The following is a 21031-nucleotide window of genomic DNA, read 5'->3' as shown; positions in this document are numbered from 1 at the left end:
GGAGGTAAGGGCATTGATGCTTCAAGATACTGGCATGTCTCTGCACATAAGCAGGGTGCCTGGAGATGTTCCTTTTGCAAGAGAGCAAGGAAGAAGAAATTAGAAGGCTGTATTTGGGTATAAACACAGAAAGCAGCATGGCCCAGTGGCAAGAGAATGGTCTTGGGAGTCAGAAGGCATGGGTTCTAATCCTGGCTCTGCCACTTGTCTGCTGTGTGACCTTGGGCAAGCCACTTAACTTCTCTGTGCCTCATTACTTCATCTGTAAAATAGGGATTAAGCCCTGTGTGGGACATGGATTGTGTCCAACCTGATTACCTTGTATCTACCCCAATGCTTAGAACAGTGCTAGGCACGCAGAAAGCTTAACAAATGCCATAATTATTTTTATTATTATAAACGTGCTCTTACCAGAGGAAAATGCCCTGGTTCTGACTGATAACTTGCCTGCTGTAAAAGGTAAATAGAGACATGCATCAGACCCAGGATCACCATTCACCCATGGTGGGCGTATTTAGTTAAGCGTAGAGCAAACACATCCTTCTGTAAAGTGATTCCCTATTTAACGGCATTTCTTTCCATAAAGACCCCTGTTGTACTTCTTCTTTTTCATCTAACAAAATATAGCAATTTGCGAGCCAAGAAAGTTGGACCCCAATGCAGACTAGAAACCTGTCTGACTTCAGAGTATCCAATTAACATCTGATAAACTTGCAGGTTTAGCTGATAGCTGTGGCTAACTACTGTAAATACCTTTCCCTTGCTTGCTTTCATTCAGTTGCATTGTTCCCTTCATGAAGATTTTATGGGAGAATTGTGAATAAATTGCTCTAATAGTCCCATGGGCTCTTTGAGATTATACCCTTCATGTCATTTATATTTTATCTGTTCTGAGTATAGGCTATATAGAACAGAACAGGGTGTTCAACCAATCGTATCTAAATTGCTCTGTCTGAATTAGACTGAAAAGCCTTATCACTTTTTGTCAGAAAAGCAACTTAAGCAGCAGCAATTTCTAGTCCTTTGTCATTCTTCTGTGCCTCATCTATGTGTAAGGGTTGACTTTTAGAAATGAGAGCAGTTATAATAATGTTAATTACCATGAAAGAAAGTGGTATAGGGCAGCTACAGATAGGGGTTTTACACCAACCTTTCACATGATCTAGGTCCAGCTAGTTTAGTAGGAGAAACTTCCATTCTTCTCCAATGGTGTAATTATTGATTATGGAAGGAATAACGACCACATGACATGGTGGAAGCTGTTTTTCAAAGAACCCAGAAAACCCAACGAATGCATTTCACTGGTTACAGGAATAGAATATCAATTGTTAACTAAGGCTTATTCAGCCATCAGAAAAGGATATTTGTATGGATAAACAGTGATGGACGGGGGATTTTAGTGACAGGCAGAGAAAAGTGACCCATCATACCACAACATGCACCTAAAAACAAGTAACATTTCCACCAGGGGTTCCTGACTTCCTAATAGCACCAATAAGAACAAAAGTAGGATGTCAACCCCCTCTCAGGATCGCACCTGGAGGGTTTCCAGTTCTTTACCAGTCTCGACTATGGGAGGAAGGGTCAAGCAGAGGCATTTCCATTCCTAGCTTGGGCAGTGGCTAGCGAGTGGAAGGCAATCTGTTACAAGTCAAAACTCACCTGTGCTGGGCAGCAGCGGCATGGAAGAGTTAAGGGTGGAGACTCAAGTTTACTGCATGGAAGGAAGCAGTGGTAAACCACTTCTGAATTTTTACCAAGAAAATTCTTTGGATACACTATCATAAGGATTGCAGATGGAGGTGGGGCATTCTGGTTGAGATGTGTCCATGGCATCGCTATGGGTCGTAGACGACTCAACGGCAGAAGACAAGACAAGGATGCCAACAGCAGCAGGCACCAATAATCAATAGTATTTGAGTGCTTACTCTGTGCAGAGCACTGTACTTAGACTGCGAACTCCCTGGGGAACATGTCCGATCTTACTGCATTGTATCTTCCCAAGCGCTTAGCTCAGTGCTTGGTACATAGTAAGCACTTAATAAATACCACGGCTTCAGTAAGCACTTAAATACCACAATTATTATTATTATTATTAAACTAAAAACTCGAGGGGGTGCAGTAGCATTAATAGACACAGTGTCTGTTCTTGAAGGGCTAACAATCATCTTTGTCTTATTTGAATTTCTTATTAATCTTCCCTGCTGCTCCACCAGCCCAACTCCCCACCCTAGTGACTCCATGGCAGTCGTGATTCTGTAAGTTGTTTGCCTGTCCCCAACCCCAGCTATAGATTTCTCCACCTTGCCTTAGGTCCTTGGCCTGTCTACACAATTTATATTGCATGCACTACACTATTTTTACAGTGTGATTAGAGCTGCATCAAAAAGTCATGCTGAGCTTGCAGAGCATGACGTGAGATTCAATGGCATTACCTGCATCACCGCAGCACAAAGAAAGTAAGCATCATGAATAAATACTATAATAAAATAAACAGACATTGTGCTAAATAGTGTTATTGCCTCAGTCTTAGCATTCTGGTTTGTCATGCATTTGGTGATTTGCCAGTTCTGACCACACACCCTGAATTTGAAGATTCTAAAACTTTAAGGGAAGAAAAAACTACAGTCACTAAATGTGACAAGGATAGGAAAAAACACCACTGATTTTTCTGAGTCATGAAATTCAGGACTTATTTTTTTTCCATTACCCTGGTAGATAATACTTCATTGGACCAAAAAAAACCAACCAGTGTATAAAGTGAGATATAGAGGGATAATTACACTAACCCAGACAGAGAACAGCTTTAAAAAAGGACACTGACATTTCTAATTTATAGGTCAAATCAACTTATCTCCAGAAAAGGAGCTTGGGTATTTTTTAGATTCAGAAATTATACTTCAAAATTGACCAATCCAAGTTACTGATAGTCATCATTTTCCAGGAATAAATGAATTCCCTGCTTATTTATTTATATGAATGTCTGTCTGTCCCCTCCTCTGGACTGTAAACTCACTGAGGGCAAAGAACATGCTACCAACTCTGTTACACTGTACACTCGCACGCAATTAGCAAAGTGTTCTGCACTCAGTAAGCACTCAATAAATACAACAGATTGGTATTTACTTCAAACTAAAGTCTCTTATTATGATGTTGCCGCATTATCTTTCAAAGATGCAAGGAACCCATGCAGTAGACTATGAAACAAACGTTAGTTTAACTAGTCTACTTTGCATTATTTCTACAAGTACTTGTATCTTTTATGGCACCCTAATATACATACTGTCACCCACTCTCAGGTTTTGCTTCCAAGCTTGATAACGCTGCTATAGTTGAAGCCAAACAAATGCACTGAGTTCATTACTGCGCACAGAGCATTGGTTCTCACTCATGGTTAGCAGGATGGAACTATATTAAGTTTCCTTTATCTACGCTTTTTTGATCTTTCAGTGCACAGACTCAGAATTCCCTTAGCACAACCTTACATTGATTTCAGCTTAAGTGAATCTTTCCAAGGAATTTAAATTTGCTTTGGCACTAAATAGAGACCTGACCAAGTCATTCACTTTCTGGGGAATCCTGTTTCTTTGGCCTCTACATATGATGACATGGATCTGGATGGGACTTTCTGGATTTCAAACGTCTTAAAGCATTGAATGCTTCTTCGCAGTTTGGCTAAAACCAGGATTGTGTGACCTCTGGTTTGCAAAAGCTTCCCGGAAGTGTTTGGGGTCATACGGCCTCCTAAACTGTTCCAGCCAACGGTTTCTCTTCCCTTGTTTTACTCCACCACCCCTCCCCTCCCACCCTGGGCAATTAGGAAAGCTGTGCAGCGTGGCGTGGGCCAGGAAACCTTCCCCAATGAATCCTCTACATCCCAAATCGTTTTAACCCAGCAGCCATCCTTAGCACCAATGTACCACTGTCCATTCTCGGCATTTGTTTTTGTGTATTTACCATACCCTTATCACAGTGCTCTGCGCACTGTAGGCACCCCAAAAATATCATTGATGATGATGATGCATTTATTCCATTCTACATTTAGATATTTATTCTGATGTATTCTGCTATGTGCAGTCCTCACACCTATGACATTCTGAAGGCTATATCTCAAAGTCAAAATGTTTCTGAGTCGGGATGAAGAATTTCTTGGGGGATTGGTTCTTGAACCAAGGCTGGCTACCCTATTTGCAGGAAAATTGTCCATAATCGGGTACTTAGTTATACTCAAACAATATGGTTAGATTACTGTATTTCTGTGTAGTCAGAAAGGTTCCACAGTAGGGTAGCTGGTTGATCCTCCTTGGTGATCAGGTAATCCCCTCACCTGATCTGTTCCTCCCATTCTCTTTAAACTTTTTCTCTCCACTCCCATCTCAGCTTTTAAAATTGTTTCCCTATGGCTCCAAACTACCTCTTGTGTCCCCAGAGCGAGTTCCACAGATGCTAGTGTCACACAGTTGACATTGTGTTGCACATAAAGCAGGGTGTAGATTTAGAAATGCTGTACAAGTTGTTAACTCAAAACATCCGAAGTGGAGAACCGCCTGTCTTTCACTTTGACATATTCACTCTACTACCTAAAAACACACCCAAAAAACCTACCCATTTTATTCCTGTTCTTCCTCCTTCTCCCACTATTTATACATCGATTTTCTAAGGCTCTCACCACATTCAATAGTCAGCTCTTTGTGAGCGGTAAACATGTGTTTTGCCTCTGTTGTACTTTCCCAAGCACTCGGTACAGTGCTTTGTACTCAGAAGGCTTATTACTGCTACTACTATTATTATTAGAAGGCTTTAATAAATTCTATTGATCGACTGACTGAAAACGGCTGGCAGGACTGAATTCAGAAGCATGATTATGAGAGAAGCCAAGGACAAAGCTGAGAGCAGGTTTGGAAGCAGGAGTTGGGGCCCAGTGGAAAGAGCACAGAAAGGGAAGTCAGGGAACCTGCCTGCTGTATGTGACCTTGGGCAAGTCACTTAACTCCTCTCTACTTCAATCTTCCTATCTGTGAACTGGAGCCTAAATACCTGTTCTCTTTCCTACTTAGACTGAGAGCCCCATGTGGTACAGGGACCGTGCCCCACCTAACTTGTATTTACCTCAATACTTGGCCCATAAAAAGTGCTTAATACCATTATTATTCTTATTATGAGAGCATTTTAAGCTTGATTTCTGTCCCAAAATGGGTTCCCTGTAGTTGCTTTGAGGGATGTCTATAGACGATCTAACCTGACCCTATCATGGTCTCTGTAACTTCAGAAGGAAGGAGCTGCCATGCTTGCTTCTATGCTTCTATGCACAATATACTCTGGGCAAGAACACACAGTCCATCAGAACCCTAATGATCACTGAATGACAGACACACAATGGAATAGAGCACAATGGAGTTACTTAGGAGCAGAATTCAGGACACTCTGTCCGCTCAGTTTATAAAATTTAATTTTCAAAATCCACATTGAAGATGAAAATTTGACCCCGATTTTGTTCACCAGCTTTCCATTCTTTCTCTAATCTTTCCTATATGTAAGGAAAAGGGCCTCATGTAAACATCACCACAAGCCCATCTTCACATTTTCAGGGATTCCTTTGTCTTTCACATGCAGTTTAATCTTTTTCTTTTCAGTCTTCAAGGCTACCTATTCCAGTTCTCCTGCCTCAAACTCTTCTTTACATCTTAAACTCTTCACTTCTGATGTTCTTTAAGAAAAGACTGCTTCATTTAACTGGGAATTGTAGGCACAGTGTCTTGTGCCTGGAAGCAGAAGCCTGGACTAGATGACCTGCCAGGGCTACTCCCAATCCTACAACTGATTCAAAATTTGCCATTTTTCTTCCTACCCTCAAGACGGACACTCTGCACTGATGAAGGATAACAGTGGTGCAGCTAATAATGATGGGAGTCTTCTTTCAGGAACAGTGAGCCTCTGTCTCATGAAGAGAAACTGATTCCAATACTGGTAATAATAATAATGATGATATTTATTTAGCACTTACTTTGTGCCAAGCACCGTACTAACAGCCCTGGAAGACAGAACATATCAAGTTGCACACAGTCCTTGTCTCACATGGGGCACACAGTCTAAGCACGTGGGACAAAGGTATTGAATCCCCATTTTATAGGGGTGGAAATTGAGGCACAGAAGTTAAATGACTTGGCTAAGGTCACACAGCAGCCATGCGGCAGAACCAGGATTAGAATTCAGGTCCTCTGAAATGCTAGTTTCTTACACTGCACCACTTACACCCTCTCACCCTGACCATTCATGGCTTAACTATGCACATATGCAGGGTGCTTGGAGATGTTCCTCTTGAAAGAGATTGAGGTGGAAGAAATTAGAAGGCTGTTTGGCGTTTGGTTATAAACACAGGAAACAGCATGGTCTAGTGGCAAGAACACAGGCTTGGGAGTCAGAGGACATGTGTTCTAATCCTGGCTCCACCACTTGTCTGCTGTGTGACCTTGGGCACGTCACAACTTCTCTGGGCCTCATTTATCTCATCTGCAAAGTGAGGATTAAGCCTATGAGCTCCACAGACATGGACTATGTCCAACCTGATTATCTGGTACCTACCCCCTTTCAGTATAGTGCCTGGCACACAGTAAGCGCTTAATACATACCAGGAAAAAGAGGTTAATTGACTTGCCAGAGGTCATACAGCAGGCCAGTGGCCAACTTGGGACTGGAAATCAGGTCTCCTGAACTACAAAACATACTCATTCCACCAGGCCACACTGCTTTTCTGACATTCCCTTAGAATCTGACATGTTGGGAGAAAAGTGAAAACAATGGGCCTATAGTCACTCAATCAATGGCATTTTTTGAGTGCTTACTATGTGCAGAACACTGTACTCTGCAACTGGGAGGGTGCAATACAGTAGAGTTGATAGACAATCCCTGCCCACAGGGAGCTAACACTCTTCAGAACCTACAAAGGTTCTCAACCCATCCCAGCAAATGCTTTTGGCAGTTCAGGCTTCCCTGTTCTCTCCTGCCCCTTTTTGGGGGGAATTATTAAACGCTTACTATGTGCTAGAAGATATAAGATGGATGTAAGCCAACCAGGTTGAACACAGTCCCTGTCCCACATGGGACTCACAGTCTAAGTTGGAGGGAGGAAGATCCCCATTTTACAGATGAGGTACCTGAGGCACAGAGAAGCCAAGTGACTTGCCCAAGGTCACACAGCAAATAACTGTCCTGTGATGCTCCTCCCTCTCCCTGCAAATTACTCCATGCTTCTTCCCCAAGACACTTCCATATATTATCTGACAATCCCTGAGTAAATAGAGAAGCTAAGTAAATTGATCTTTCTTCTTCGATTTAGTTGAAAAATTATTAAGTGAAACAGGGAAGCCTGGGTAAAAGTAAAAACAGACTATATGCCAAATATTCATCTCCCGTAAATATAATAGCTAAAATGTTTTTCTATCTATAGCAGTTGGACTACCAAGCTGTCTCATGCCATATTTTTAAACCACTACCTAGAACACAGAAATGATTCCAATTTTCAAAGAAAGTTCATGGTCTCAAATGCACCCCATCAGCACATATTGTAATAATAGCATCAGTCTGACCAGAGAAAGTCTGCTAGAAATAGGGTTTGTTTTTTCTAGTTGTCCACACTGGGGCTTCTTTGTGGGGATTGATGGTGGCTAGAAGGCAGAGGGGGCTCCAAGATGCAGGAGCATTTTGAAAGAGTAAGGAGGAGCTGAGCAGAGATCAAGGGAAACTTTTAGCCTGTCCTCCATCAGAAAGGCACATTTAATAAAAGTTCACTGAGGTTCCTAGTGTGCGCACACCTGCTTTGTTTCTAGAGTGTCATTAGTAGAGAATATTGCCCTGGCGACCTTAGAAGATATTTGTTCATGCATTGATTCAATTGTATTTGAGGATATACATGTGGCTTTCTGAAAAAGTATTAAGTAGAGAGAGAACTATGGCTGTTTATTTCTTTTTACCAAGTATAGTGTTTAGTAAACCATGTTTAGTAGATCCTCAGACTGTATTTATGGCATACCTACTTTTTGAACTAGGTGCTTGGGAAACCCATTGTTGGGTAGGGACCATCTCTATATGTTGCCGACTTGTACTTCCCAAGTGCTCAGTACAGTGCTCGGCACTCAATAAATACGACAATGAATGAACATAGAAAAGCTAGAAAAGAAGCTTACAGTCTAATTACAGTAGTCTAGAGAATGGCAGTTTAAAGACTGGGTTGTTTTTCAAGGGGGGAAAAGCTCTGCCTTTTGGAGAAGCTCTTGCCAGAACTGTTGCTGATGTCAGAACTGTGGTATTACGGTTGGGACTCAGAAGAGCATGGGCCTGGGACTCAGAAGGTCATGAGTTCTAATCCCGGCTGCACTGCTTGTCTGCTGTGTGGCCTTGGGCAAGTCACTTCACTGGGTCCCAGTTATCCCATCTGTAAAATGGGGATTAAGACTGTGAGCCTCAAGAGGGACAGGGATTGTGTCCAACCTGATTTGCTTGGATCAAAACCAGAGTTCAGAATAAGCGCTTGGCATACAGTAAGCGATTAAATACCACAATTCTTCTTTTTCTTATTATTATTGATTTCAGCCATTGTAGCAAGTTGTTTGGGGGGCTATGTGACGGAGTCTGGCATGAAACGATAGGGTCCCTTGTTGGTGAAGCATCAAGGACATAAGGAGGGCACTGGTATCCTAGAGTCCAGGGGAGGCAAGAATCTCCATCCAATGGCTGCCCCAAATCACTCTGCACATGGGAAGAACTGATTCAATTAATGCCAATTTGGCTCATGGCCAGAGGACACAGCTGCTCCAGGAACAGAATGGTGCCAGCTTTGGCAAAGGCCCCCAGAAGATCACTTGGTCTCAGCTGGCAGAATCGCTAGCTTGGCCTCGGAAAAGCAAAGATAAAACTGCTTTCCTGGGCAGAGACCTCCCTCCCAAGGCAGGGAATATGACTGGCCGAAAGAACAGGATCAAGAGCTAAAGCAAAATTGCATCGGGCCCGCCCGTTGGCTGTCTCCTGGATCAGGTGCTTCACCTGCACCCCTAATTAAAAGCCTGAAAATAAATCCCACCAAAACATTCACATGTGAAGGCATACAGGAAATAGCAACCTTATCCACAACTCACAACAGGTCTTAGACAATATATTCGTATACATTTTAATTTGCATTTCACATTGGCATTTCTTCGTGTTTCGGTCCCTGGACACAGGACAAGCTGTTTTTGTTATATAAAGAGTAGTTCATCCAGGGACCTAACATAACACTTCCACTTAAAAATTAGATGATTAAAAGAAACCCACAGCCAGTAGAATCATAAGCTTTCTTTGGAGGCGAAATGGTGGGTTTCATTGGGAAACTTTCCATTTGTGACCTCAGACTTCAGTGTTACCAGATCAAAATTGCTTGGGGTTGTGTTTGGTAACTACTTATGTCCAAATTTCCATTTGCTATTTCTTGGAATTTATTGATAAAATAAAAGCCCTTTTTGTTTCTAGTTTTGTCCTCATCACAGTTTAGCTTAACCAAATAATTTTTCTAAAATACTTTCTCTGACAGTGACCGCCTGTTAGTTTTGAGCAAATCAATTAATTGCTCACTCTTTATTTCTCCATCTCTAATGGGGGGGGGAGATGACAACTCCTCACAGTTTATGCTAATTCATTAATTAATATTTATAAAGCACACTAAAGTTGCAAAGAGTCTTCTAATTTAAGCTCATTTCACTATTTTTTCTATTTCAAGATCCTCACAGCTTGATATACGCAATTAACGATATTCATGTTTTGTAAGTTACCTGAACCCCACCAGGAAAGGTTGGCATGGAAACCTTGATGAAAATCTGGAGACAAGACTCACCCTCGGGTCCTTCTCCAACCGCTTCTTGTGTTGAAGACTGCGTTTTCTCTTGGCTTTGGACAGGCCATTGTGGTAAAAATGGTACATGCCATCTACAAAGGGAAGCTGAGGAGAGCAACAAAGAAATTTTTAGATGATTGTCAAGGAATGGTAAAACCAAAGTCATCGGCCAAGGAAACATACCTCAGTGTAGCGTGCATGTATATGGCATGGCTTACCCAAGCACCTCTAACTAGCTGGGGAAAATTAGCCCAAACTCTTGTTTCCTAAATCACTGAGGAGAAAAGCTAATTAAATTTTCTTGGTTGATTTATTCCTTCTTCTACTCTTCAATTACAAATCACCCAACAGCCATTTATTGGTGCCTTAAAACCACTTAGATCAGAAATTAGGTCAGCTGCTAATGGTCGTCTCATATATTAGACGAGGAGTCACAGGTTCCATCACATGTATTATGCTGGGCATGCAATGTAATGAAATAACACCACAGGCACCATTTTGTGGAAGATAACTGATTTCATGTGAACTTAGAACCATTCTCTGGGGGAACCTGAACCCTCAATTTGTTTCAGGAATTTATTCATTCCCCTCCCAGGTCAGGGTGAAGGCTAGTGCAGCATTTCAGTTATAGAACTTGGCTGCAGGTGCCCAGTGGAGGAAACATGACACTAAAAATATTTTTAAAAGGACTTAAAAGCATCCTTTACTTTATCAGAACCAGCCAGAGGATGTGTTAGGTGAAAATCGGACTACATGGCCAGTATAGCTGTATAGCTGGCCACCCTATCAGCAAATACAAGCTTTGGTCCATGTGTCCAGAGGCTAAAATGAATGAAGGTGGGATCTGATGAAAAATTTAATAGACTAGACCTCTCTTTTAGGCTCACTTTTCATTCAGCGTTCATGGGAAATAATGGTAATTTAAATGGAAAAACATTGTTGGAAAACACTGGATCTGAATGATTAAATTGGATTATCAACTCTTTGAGAAAAGGGGCAACAAAGAGATGAGCACCTATGTCTTCCTTAACCCTTGGAAATTTCATCTGATCAATCCAATTTAGACTGTGAGCCCCATGTGGGACAGGGACTGTGTCCAACCTGATACACCTGTATCTACCTCAGCGTTTACAACAGTGGTTGACATATATTAAGTGCTTAACAAACACTATATTTTTATGATATTTGTTAAGTGCTTACTATATAACAGGCACTATGCTAATCACTACGGTAGATACATGCTAATCACATGGGGGTCACAGTCTTATTCCCCATTTTTTATAGATGAGGTAACTGAGGTACAGAGAAGTTAAGTGACTTGCTCCAGGTCAACCAGCAGACAAGTGGCAAAGGCAGGATTAGAACCCAGGTCTTTCTGACTCCAGGGCCTGTGCTCTAGGCCATGCTGCTTTTTTTTACTTTAGAAAAATAGTTGAGGCAGGAAATAGGAAATTAGGATAGTACCTGAGTAAATGGCAAGCAATTTATGGCTCAGTATGTCAGGTTTCCTTTTTGGATAAAGGGGGAATGAAATATTTATTTTGTACTTAGAAATGTTCTGCAAAAGAACTGAACACATATTTAACAGCTGCTTTTGCCCCTTTGAAGAAAACCCCAATAGAGTCGTACTGTCTGTGCCCATCTCTCTGTTTATTGAAGAAACCTTACAAGATGAAATAACTGCCTTGAAAAAAAAAAAAGGAAAGCCATTGCTCCGGAAGCTGTATTATTCAGACAAGAAATACAATCACCAAGCATATTTTCAGAAAATTAGTTGGGAGTTCTCTGCTTGGTCAAGTTGGTCTAGTACATAAGTCAGAAGTCAATCACTCAGTTGTTTTTACAGGGTGCTTACTGAGGGCACAGCACTGTACTAACACTTGGCACAGTACAATACAATAGAATAGGTAGACATGATCCCTGGTTATTGATCTATTTAACCTTCCAAGCTTCCTTCCCCCTCCTTCAAATATTTGTTAATGGCTCGTTTCTCTCAATCAATCTTCTCTTTAAAACTGTAAGATCCTGGAGGACAGGAACCATTTCTCTTAATCCTCTGTAGGCTCTCTGTGGGCAGAGAACTTGTTTACCAACTCTTACCTCACTGAACTTTCCCAAGCACTTAGTACAGAGCTCTGCAAAAAGTTAGGTCTCAATAAATACCATTAATTGATCAACTAGTTGTACATTCTTAACCGGGGGCCTGGAAGTTCAGTATCAACAAACTCTCAATGTTTGCCCTGATGGCTTTACTTCAAAAAAATACTACCTGCAGTTGAACCACCATTATAGGTACAGCAATAGGTGTCCATTCCATAGGGGTAGGATGGGGGTGATCACCCACACAGCGTTTTGAGCTGGACCTGCTCTTTCCACATCTCGGACAAGACTTGAGCAATTTCAGTCAGGGATGAAAAGAACCCAAACCGGTGGCCACTGAACTCCTTTCACCCTGCCCCCTTTGCATTCTCCAGCTCAAAATGAAAAAAAGCTGGCACCTATGATTTACAGCCTGGTTTTTGACCCAATTAAAGCCGTACATTTTATCACAATCAAGCCAGGTTCTTCTGGAACTCTCCGGGTGGTGTCTGTGGGGACATGGCAGCAAGTCCAGGATGTGCACTCCTGGTGCACAGAAGGGTGCCTTCTATCCAACAGGGAAATATGGCAGTGCCAGGGTTCCTAGGCACGGCGCAGGTGGGTTTTAGTACTCACTGCCTCCCAAAGGAGAGTTCCATCTGCCCGTCCCACAGACCACTGAACATCTGCTCATCTACTGCCTAATTCTACCAAGTGTGGATGGACCAAATCGTTTTTCAAATGGGTAGGACTTCCAGCAGGGTGGGCTTTCAGGAGACAGAGTTTCAAAATGTCCTGTTCTACTATAACTTCTCCAACACTTCCCAAATGGCACTGGGTTTTCTGGTCTCATTATGTATTGGTTACATGCCAATTGATTAAAAACTAATCAACCGGATTTATTGAGCACCTGTCTAGACCATTGCATTAAGTGCTTGGGAGACTCCAACAGATGTAAGACACTGACCACAAGGAGCTTATGCTCTAACAGAAATGGAAAGGTTACGCCCCACCTCCCTATCTCTTTTGTCCAACTATGACTGAATTCTTCCCTTCTCCAGCTGCAGGTTGCTTTTCTCATAACATAGGAAAAGGGAGTGGCCAAATTGAAATGTATAACTCAGAATAAAAAGGGAAAAGAGGGAGAGAAAAAAAACCCACAGAGGGAGGGCTGAAAAGGGAGAGAAAAAGGATGATAAAAGGCATATAGATAGGCAAAGGAGTTAATAGATGGGAAGACCAAGTAACAATATGGCACTAATGTATTTGTTTGAACTTGGGGCAATGGAAATATCTGGTTAAGGTAACCAGAGGGGTCCAGAGTCAGTATGATTGTCTATGCTGAAAATTAATGGAATCTTTATTCTGTATTCTAGTCACTGGAAAAGCAGTTGGCCTGGGGGATCCTGAGTAGCAATCTCTCTGACATCAAATGCCCATTTGTGTCAAAATAATTCTGCTGGCCACTACCGCCCTTCCATTCTGAATTAAAGCACAATATTGATAAGGTCTTTATGCAAATATAAATATTCCGTCTGGGAGCAGCAACCATATGAATGTAATAAACACGAAAGAAACTCACAGGCAAGCATGCACATTTTCCCCTCCCCAGCCCTTTATTCCCCTTCCCCGAAGTTTACCTACCCAGAACTTAGGTTGTTCCTAGTTTTTCCCCTGACTACAGGTAGGTGCAGCCCCCTCCTCTTGTCCCACCTCTGATACTCCAAGGCTGGGCTGGAACTGAGAACAGCCTGAACCCACCTGGACTAGGAAGTAGTGATGAGGGGGTGGGCCTAGCCAGGGACCAACAACCATTTGTGCCAGAATACAGTCAGCACTATATAAACACCACTGATTGGGCAACTCTCTCCCTCTTCCCATTGCCAGACCACTGCTCTCCCCCATCTTTAAAATCTTCTGAAGTCACATCTCCTCCTTTCCCAATTAATTTCTCCTCTCCCCCAGTTTTATTCCCATAACTACCACCCCAGCACTTTGTGCCAGCCATGCACTTATGTCCTCACAACCACCTGTAGCATTTTATATACACCTTAACACTTACACAGTAACTCATGTACACAGACCTCTTCCCATCTTCCCCATCCTTGAAATTTGTTTTATAGGTTGTCTCCCCGACTAGATTATAATCTCCCCAAGGGCAGGGAGAGCATCTATTGTGCGCTTTAAAGTCTCTAATAGAGTGTCCTGCACACTATAGGTGCTCAATAAATTCACTTAACTTCTCTGCACCTCAGTTTCCTCATTTATAAAATGGGGATTCAACACCTTTTCTCCCTCCTACTTAGACTGTGAGCCTCACAGGGACTGTCCGACATGATTATCTGGTGTCTACCCAAGTGCTTAGTAAAGTGTTTGGCACACAGTAAGCACTTAAACACTACATTTACTATTTTCATTACTGATAATAAATAAATTTCACTGATTGATTGAGGTGTGTACATAGTTGATGGTCTGTCTGCATTTCAGTTTGCCATTCATCCAGGCTCCAAAATACACGTCATCCATGAGGGAAGAGGGAAAACCATAGTAACCTGTTGGCGTGGAGTCTGGGGAACAGAATCTGGTCCACCTCCTAAAGCACCAATTAACAAAGGCTAATGCCATTAAAGGAGAAGCCAGGGCCTCTGGCTTCAGCCAAATGCTACATATCAGATTGTTTTGTTAGTTGTCAGGAATTCCCTCCAGCTCCCCTGTTTACATCTCCACCTCACCAGTAAGTTTTCCCAAAAACCTTTCATATGAAAAGCCTCTGAATGGATCTCCCTCAAGCCTCTCAGAAAGCTACTCCAAAGTACCTTGGGCCTTTCTCATTCCCGGAAGTCCACAAGTGGTGTTCCTGACATACACCTTGCCCCCCACCCCATTCGCCCCCAAGGGAACGGCATTTCTTCCGTTGGAGTCCGGAATTGGAAGCAGGCTCTGTAGCCTCAACAGTGCTTATGACAATAATTATTATTATGTTATCAGTTAAGCGTTTACTACATGCCATCCCCCCCACACCTTCTTCCCTTCCCCACAGCATCTGTGTATATGTTTGCACAGATTTATTACTTTATTTTACTTGTACATATTTACTATTGTATTTATTTTGTTAATGATGTGCATTTAGCTTTAATTCTATTTGTTCTGAAGACTTGACACTTGTCCACATGTTTTGTTTTCTATCTCCCCCTTCTAGACTGTGAGCCCGTTGTTGGATAGGGACCGTCTCTACATGTTGCCAACTTGTACTACCCAAGCGCTTAGTACAGTGCTCTGCACACGGTAAGCACTCAATAAATACGATTGAATGAATGAATGAATGGTCAGGAGTGTCTATGCTTGACAATCACATCACTAGTAATTAATCGTATTTACTGAGCAGTTTGTGCAGAGTACTGTAGTAATAGTATATGTTTGCACAGATTTATTACTTTATTTTACTTGTACATATTTACTATTGTATTTATTTTGTTAATGATGTGCATTTAGCTTTAATTCTATTTGTTCTGAAGACTTGACACTTGTCCACATGTTTTGTTTTCTATCTCCCCCTTCTAGACTGTGAGCCCGTTGTTGGATAGGGACCGTCTCTACATGTTGCCAACTTGTACTACCCAAGCGCTTAGTACAGTGCTCTGCACACGGTAAGCGCTCAATAAATACGATTGAATGAATGAATGGTCAGGAGTGTCTATGCTTGACAATCACATCACTCGTAATTAATCGTATTTACTGAGCAGTTTGTGCAGAGTACTGTAGTAATAAGCTATTGGGTCAGTATAATTTCATATAATACTTCATTTTATTTTATTAATATGTTTTGTTCTCTGTCTCCCCCTTCTAGACTGTGAGCCCACTGTTGGGTAGGGACCGTCTCTACACGTTGCCGACTTGTACTTCCCAAGCGCTTAGTACAGTGCTCTGCACACAGTAAGCGCTCAATAAATACGATTGAATGAATGAAGAAATGGGGAGAGGAAAATCCCTAATATGTTCAGTGGAGCTTGATTCAACTCTGAGAATCTGGGCCTCCACTCTACTCCCTTCTATAATACAGAGGCATTTTGCTTTGAGGCTTCTCTCTCCCTTCCTCCCTTTCATTGCTCTTTTCCCCAGAGTGCCCGGAGACCTGCAAAAGGCAGAAATGCACTGAGGAAGAGAAGGATCTTAGCACGAGGAAAGAAGCTCCCAACCCTGGCTGGAGCTGCTTGTGACCCACTGGCCCCTGTTGTGGGGGATTTCATTTACAGGTGGCAGGGGGCTGGGGCAAGTCCAACCCTGAACCTGAAACTGTGAGGAGACAGGGATAAAGTATGAGCAGCTCTCACTTTCTATGGTACCCCCCAAGTCCAACAAAAGTAGATCCACAGAGGGACTGTACTAAGCGCTTGGGTGAATTAGCAGCTGTGATCATTCCCTTGGGGATTTTAAAGTCTAATGGGTGAGATGGGCAGTGAAATCAATTACAGCTAGGAAGTAATAGAAGATACAAGATATGTATATAAGTGCTATGGGGATTGTGAGTGATTAAGTGGTTAGGTGGCCCAGAAGATCTGATGAGGATATAAAATGGGGAGATTAGATCAAAATCTGACCTTTTCTTTTTCCTTCCCTTGTTGCTTGGGGACCTGCATTTTTCTGCCAACCCATCAGGCTCCAAAATCCACTTTCCCCTAATCATATTTCCACTTCATCCCCAGGTTTCTCTGGGTCCCAAATTCACGGAAAGCTTAAAATGCATAAGGGGACTGGGGAGAGGGGAGGGATAAGGAAAGCCAGGAACCTCAGGGTAGGGAGATAAGAGAAGGACTACCTGTGCTGCTGAAATTCCTCTTGGTATTCCCAGCCTCTTTGGCTTTGACTTTATCAGTTTAACTCACCTGACCGAGGGCATGTGAATGGAGGAACCAGAGGAGCCATAGGCACTGCAGGGAGCCAAACTAATCTCCATGGATAGGTAATGCTGGTTGGGAACCCATTTCAATCCTGTAACATGTGTGTGTAGCAATTTTCCCCTACTCACCCAGCCAGCCTCAATTTGAAACTGTCTGGCTAATCCAGGATTTATGGCCACCCTGCTGAAATGGACATTTTTACTGGAAATTTTTGTTAGGAATTCCACTTCCTGGGATAGATCCAACTTGGGGGTAGATATATGGAGAGCGAGGTCTAGGAAGGGCAAAGGCTTGGGCTGGGAAGGAGAATAGGGCTAATCCAACTTTTATGGTACAAGAATTTAATATTATTTGCAAGTAAGGATGAAACAACAGTTTCAACATTACAAGACTGACCTTCAAGCTAACACACGTCTTGTTGATTCTTTTTCTGTCTTTCTTTTCTCTTGAAAACACGTTTATTATAATAATAATAGTGATATTTGTTTAGCACTTAGAGAATGCCAAGCAGGGTATTAAACATGGGGTAAATACAAAAAAATCAGGAAGGACCCAGTTCCTGTCCCACAGGGGCCTCACTGTTTAAGGGGAGGGGAGAACAAGTATTTAATTCTCAGTCACGGATGAGGAAAATGAACCACATTAAGTGACTTATCGAAGGTCACACAGCCAGCAAGAGAGAAGCAGCATGGCCCAGTGGAAAGAGCACAGGTCTGGGAATCCGAGGACCTGGCTTCTAATCCCAGCTCCACCACTTGTCTGTTCTGTGACCTTGGGTAAGTCACTTAACTTCTCAGTGCCTCAGTTACTTTATCTGTAAAATGGGGATTAAGACTGTGAGCCCCATGTGGGACATGGATTGTGTCCAACATGATTAAATTGTATCTATCCCAGTGCTTAGTACAGTGCCTGTCACATAGTAAGTGCTTAACAAATACTATATGTACAAAAAAGAGTGGCACTGACAAAATTAGAACCCAGGTCCCTTGACTCCCACGTCCTTGCTCTTTCCACTAGGCAACCCTGCTTCTATACATAGACTTAGAGAAGATAAATGAAGGCTTTTGTTAGCCAAAGGAAGCACTGAACTTCAACAATAATATTTAATGAAGAAAACTACCCAGGAAAGAAGAACTTTTACATTGGATAATGTGATTGTAGGCTTGGGAATCTAGGTGGTTATCAGTATGTCTTTTATTTTTAAAAATAATATTCCTCTTAGGCAACCAGGAATCTGAAAGAATTAGAATTATATAATCACATTTTGAGGAGGAGGAAAGTGCAAGTTATATAGCACCCGCTACTTTCTCACCTTCTCCCAACCTCACTGCTTAAACTGTACTCTTAAAAATAATATTGTTTTCACAAATTTTTCATAACTGCGGACAGGATTTAGATTGCAGCACAGCCTCCCCCTTCCCCCCGCCCCCAACAAGAATTTTATAATGGAACAAAGTTAGGGACCTCTAGGGATTATGGCCCCAAATTCAGGAAAACAAATCAGTGGCAAAACGCTACGGAGAAAGGGAGAGACCTGAAAGAAAGACATGCACGTGGGGAAAGAGGAGGAGGGAAATCAAGATAGACTAAAGCTTGGGCAAGGATACAAACCCACCCAATCACAAAGATACACACACACACACACACACACACACACCCTTGTCTTCCCTGCCACCCTCCCAGCAAATAGCTATCCAACAGGATAGTCATTGGTCATCATTGGTGGTCAGGATGCTTCAATGTGGCAGGAGGAAGCCACAGACTACACAGAGAAGTGGGGATGGCAGCAGTAGCCAGTGAAGGGAGGCTGCAGTGCAGCCTTCCCTGCTGCGTCCGATACGTTCACCGCTGCTACTGCTGCCCTTCAGCCTCTGATGTAGGTTTCCTCTGCGACCGTGGTCTGCTCTCTGGAAGTCAATCTAGACTACAGAGAAGCAGCTTGGCTCAGTGGAGAGCGCAGGGGCTTTGGAGTCAGATGAATGGGAAACTGAGGCTACCCTATTAATGCAGCATGGCTCAGTGGAAAGAGCCTGGGCTCCTCCCTTCAAGGCCCTACTGAGAGCTCATCTCCTCCAGGAGGCCTTCCCAGACTGAGCCCCTTCCTTCCTCTCCCCCTCGTTCCCCTCTCCATCCCCCCATCTTACCTCCTTCCCTTCCCCACAGCACCTGTATATTTATTATTCTATTTATTTATTTTACTTGTACATATCTATTCTATTTTATTTTGTTAGTATGTTTGGTTTTGTTCTCTGTCTCCCCCTTTTAGACTGTGAGCCCACTGTTGGGTAGGGACTGTCTCTATATGTTGCCAATTTGTACTTCCCAAGCGCTTAGTACAGTGCTCTGCACATCATAAGCACTCAATAAATACAATTGATGATGACTGATGATGGGCTTTGGAGTCAGAGGTCATGGGTTCAAATCCCAGCTCCGCCAATTGTCAGCTGTGTGACTTTGGGCAAGTCACTTAACTTCTCTGTGCCTCAGTTCCCTCATCTGGAAAATGGGGATTAAGACTGTGAGCCCCAGGTGGGACAACCTGATCACCTTTTATCCTCCCTAGTGCTTAGAACAGTGCTCTGTACATAGTAAGCACTTAACAAATGCCATTATTATTATTATTATTATTGTTAGGGGCCAGCAGTGACAGCAAACATGGCAGGACTGGAGGTGGCTGCACAAGGACTGCCAAGTGTCATGACTACCCCCCTCTGCTGCAGCTGGCATCCACCTCTCCATGTCGCTGGCCCCTGCAGGGGTAGTAGGCACAGTAAGCACTCAATAAATACGATTGATGATGATCGCAGCTGCTACTGCCACTTAACCTCAACCAAAAGTGGAGGCTTACTGAGGAAAATCGGCCATAATTCAGAGAACGGGCAATGGCAGCCACAATTTTGTGATCCTTTCCCCAATGAAAGACGGCTTTTCACTTGGCTACCAGAACCTAGATCCAGATTAGGGGTGGCTAGATAATAGATAATAATTCCTCCTGGTTACTTTGGGGGTCATGGAGGCCCTTCAGACGCTTCTAGGCCATCGAATGCCTAAGGGAAACTTTTAACCCTGGAGTTACACAACAGTGACGTTCACCTCCAACAACCTGGGATTTAATCAATAGAAACCCAATGCCAAACATTGTTCATGTACAGGAGAAGGTTTTCCATCCACGTAACTGGTTTCTTTCCCAGACATCTATAAAACTGCTTTGTGGAACTTCTGCTTGTGGTTCTGGAAGTCAAATCAATGGAGTGAGCTCCCCTTGGGTTCCTGGTGCCCTCCAGATCACCCAAAATGCAGGTTCTTGGAATTACCCCCTGTTCATGAGGAGCAGCAGCAGCTAAGAAACTTCATGGCTTAGTAGATAGAGCTTGGGTCTGGGCGTCAGAAGACCTCGATTCTAATCCTGGCTCCAATTCTTTTTTCCTTTTAATGTTTCTTAAGTGCTTACTATGTACTAGGCATCATTTGTATTAAGCACTGGGGTAGATAGAAGCTAATCAGGTTGGACATCGTCTATGTCCCACATGAGGCTCACAGTCTTAATCCCCATTTTACAGACAAGTTGACAGAGGCATAGAAAAGCTAAGTGACTTGCCCAGGGTCGCTCAGCTGTCAAGTGGCAGAGCTGGGATTAGAACCCAGGTCCTCTGGCACCCTGACCCATGCTCTGGGAGGGAAAATAGGGTTGGGGAGATCTACTGTTGCTTTAAGGATTTATGTGACAGTCCCTCAAAAACAGTCATAATAAGCTCAGTTTCTGACAGAGGGGTAATCTCTGGCTGCCTTACACTTTACGGTTTGGGGTCTTAAAGCTATTCCTTGCAGCCAGGCAAATTAACGTGGGTTCATATACCCAGAGCAGGACTAGCATAAGCCCTAAAGGAACCATTCTCGGGGTTAGGAAGTATTTTAATTAAAACTGAAACTATGATCCACAGCAATTCAACCGTACCAAAGAGACAGTAAGGGCCAGGGCCAGGGCTCCCCCCGCCATCGCAGCTGGGAGTAGGGATCCAGCCAATGGTGCATAGGTCAAGTGGCGAACAAAATTCCACCTACACCAAGGGACAGCTGTAACTTGGACATAGTCGGTGACCCACAAGTGGCTCTATCAAGCTCACCTTCCTCTCCTCTTGGCACTTGTTGTTGGGACCAAATGGTGAGCCCAAAGCCATAGGCTTTGAACTAC

At 43.0% G+C, this 21031-nt stretch overlaps 1 protein-coding gene and 1 non-coding gene across 2 annotated transcripts in view; one reads left to right on the top strand and one right to left on the bottom strand.

Moving 5' to 3' along the window:
* Positions 1–21031, bottom strand: part of PCSK2 (proprotein convertase subtilisin/kexin type 2) — a 137626-nt gene that overhangs the window by 97742 nt on the left and 18853 nt on the right. The window contains exon 2 of the mRNA XM_038751447.1: positions 9863–9967. Within this exon, the coding sequence (XP_038607375.1) occupies positions 9863–9967 (105 nt within the window). The remainder of the gene's footprint in view (positions 1–9862; positions 9968–21031) is intronic.
* On the top strand, positions 1520–1652 carry LOC119932736. Its single transcript, XR_005452475.1, has one exon. It is a non-coding gene; the product is annotated as a small nucleolar RNA SNORA7 (small nucleolar RNA).

The sequence above is a fragment of the Tachyglossus aculeatus genome, chromosome 9, assembly GCF_015852505.1.
Source record: "Tachyglossus aculeatus isolate mTacAcu1 chromosome 9, mTacAcu1.pri, whole genome shotgun sequence".
NCBI lineage: Eukaryota > Metazoa > Chordata > Mammalia > Monotremata > Tachyglossidae > Tachyglossus > Tachyglossus aculeatus.
This window is presented reverse-complemented; position numbering and strand designations above follow the sequence as displayed.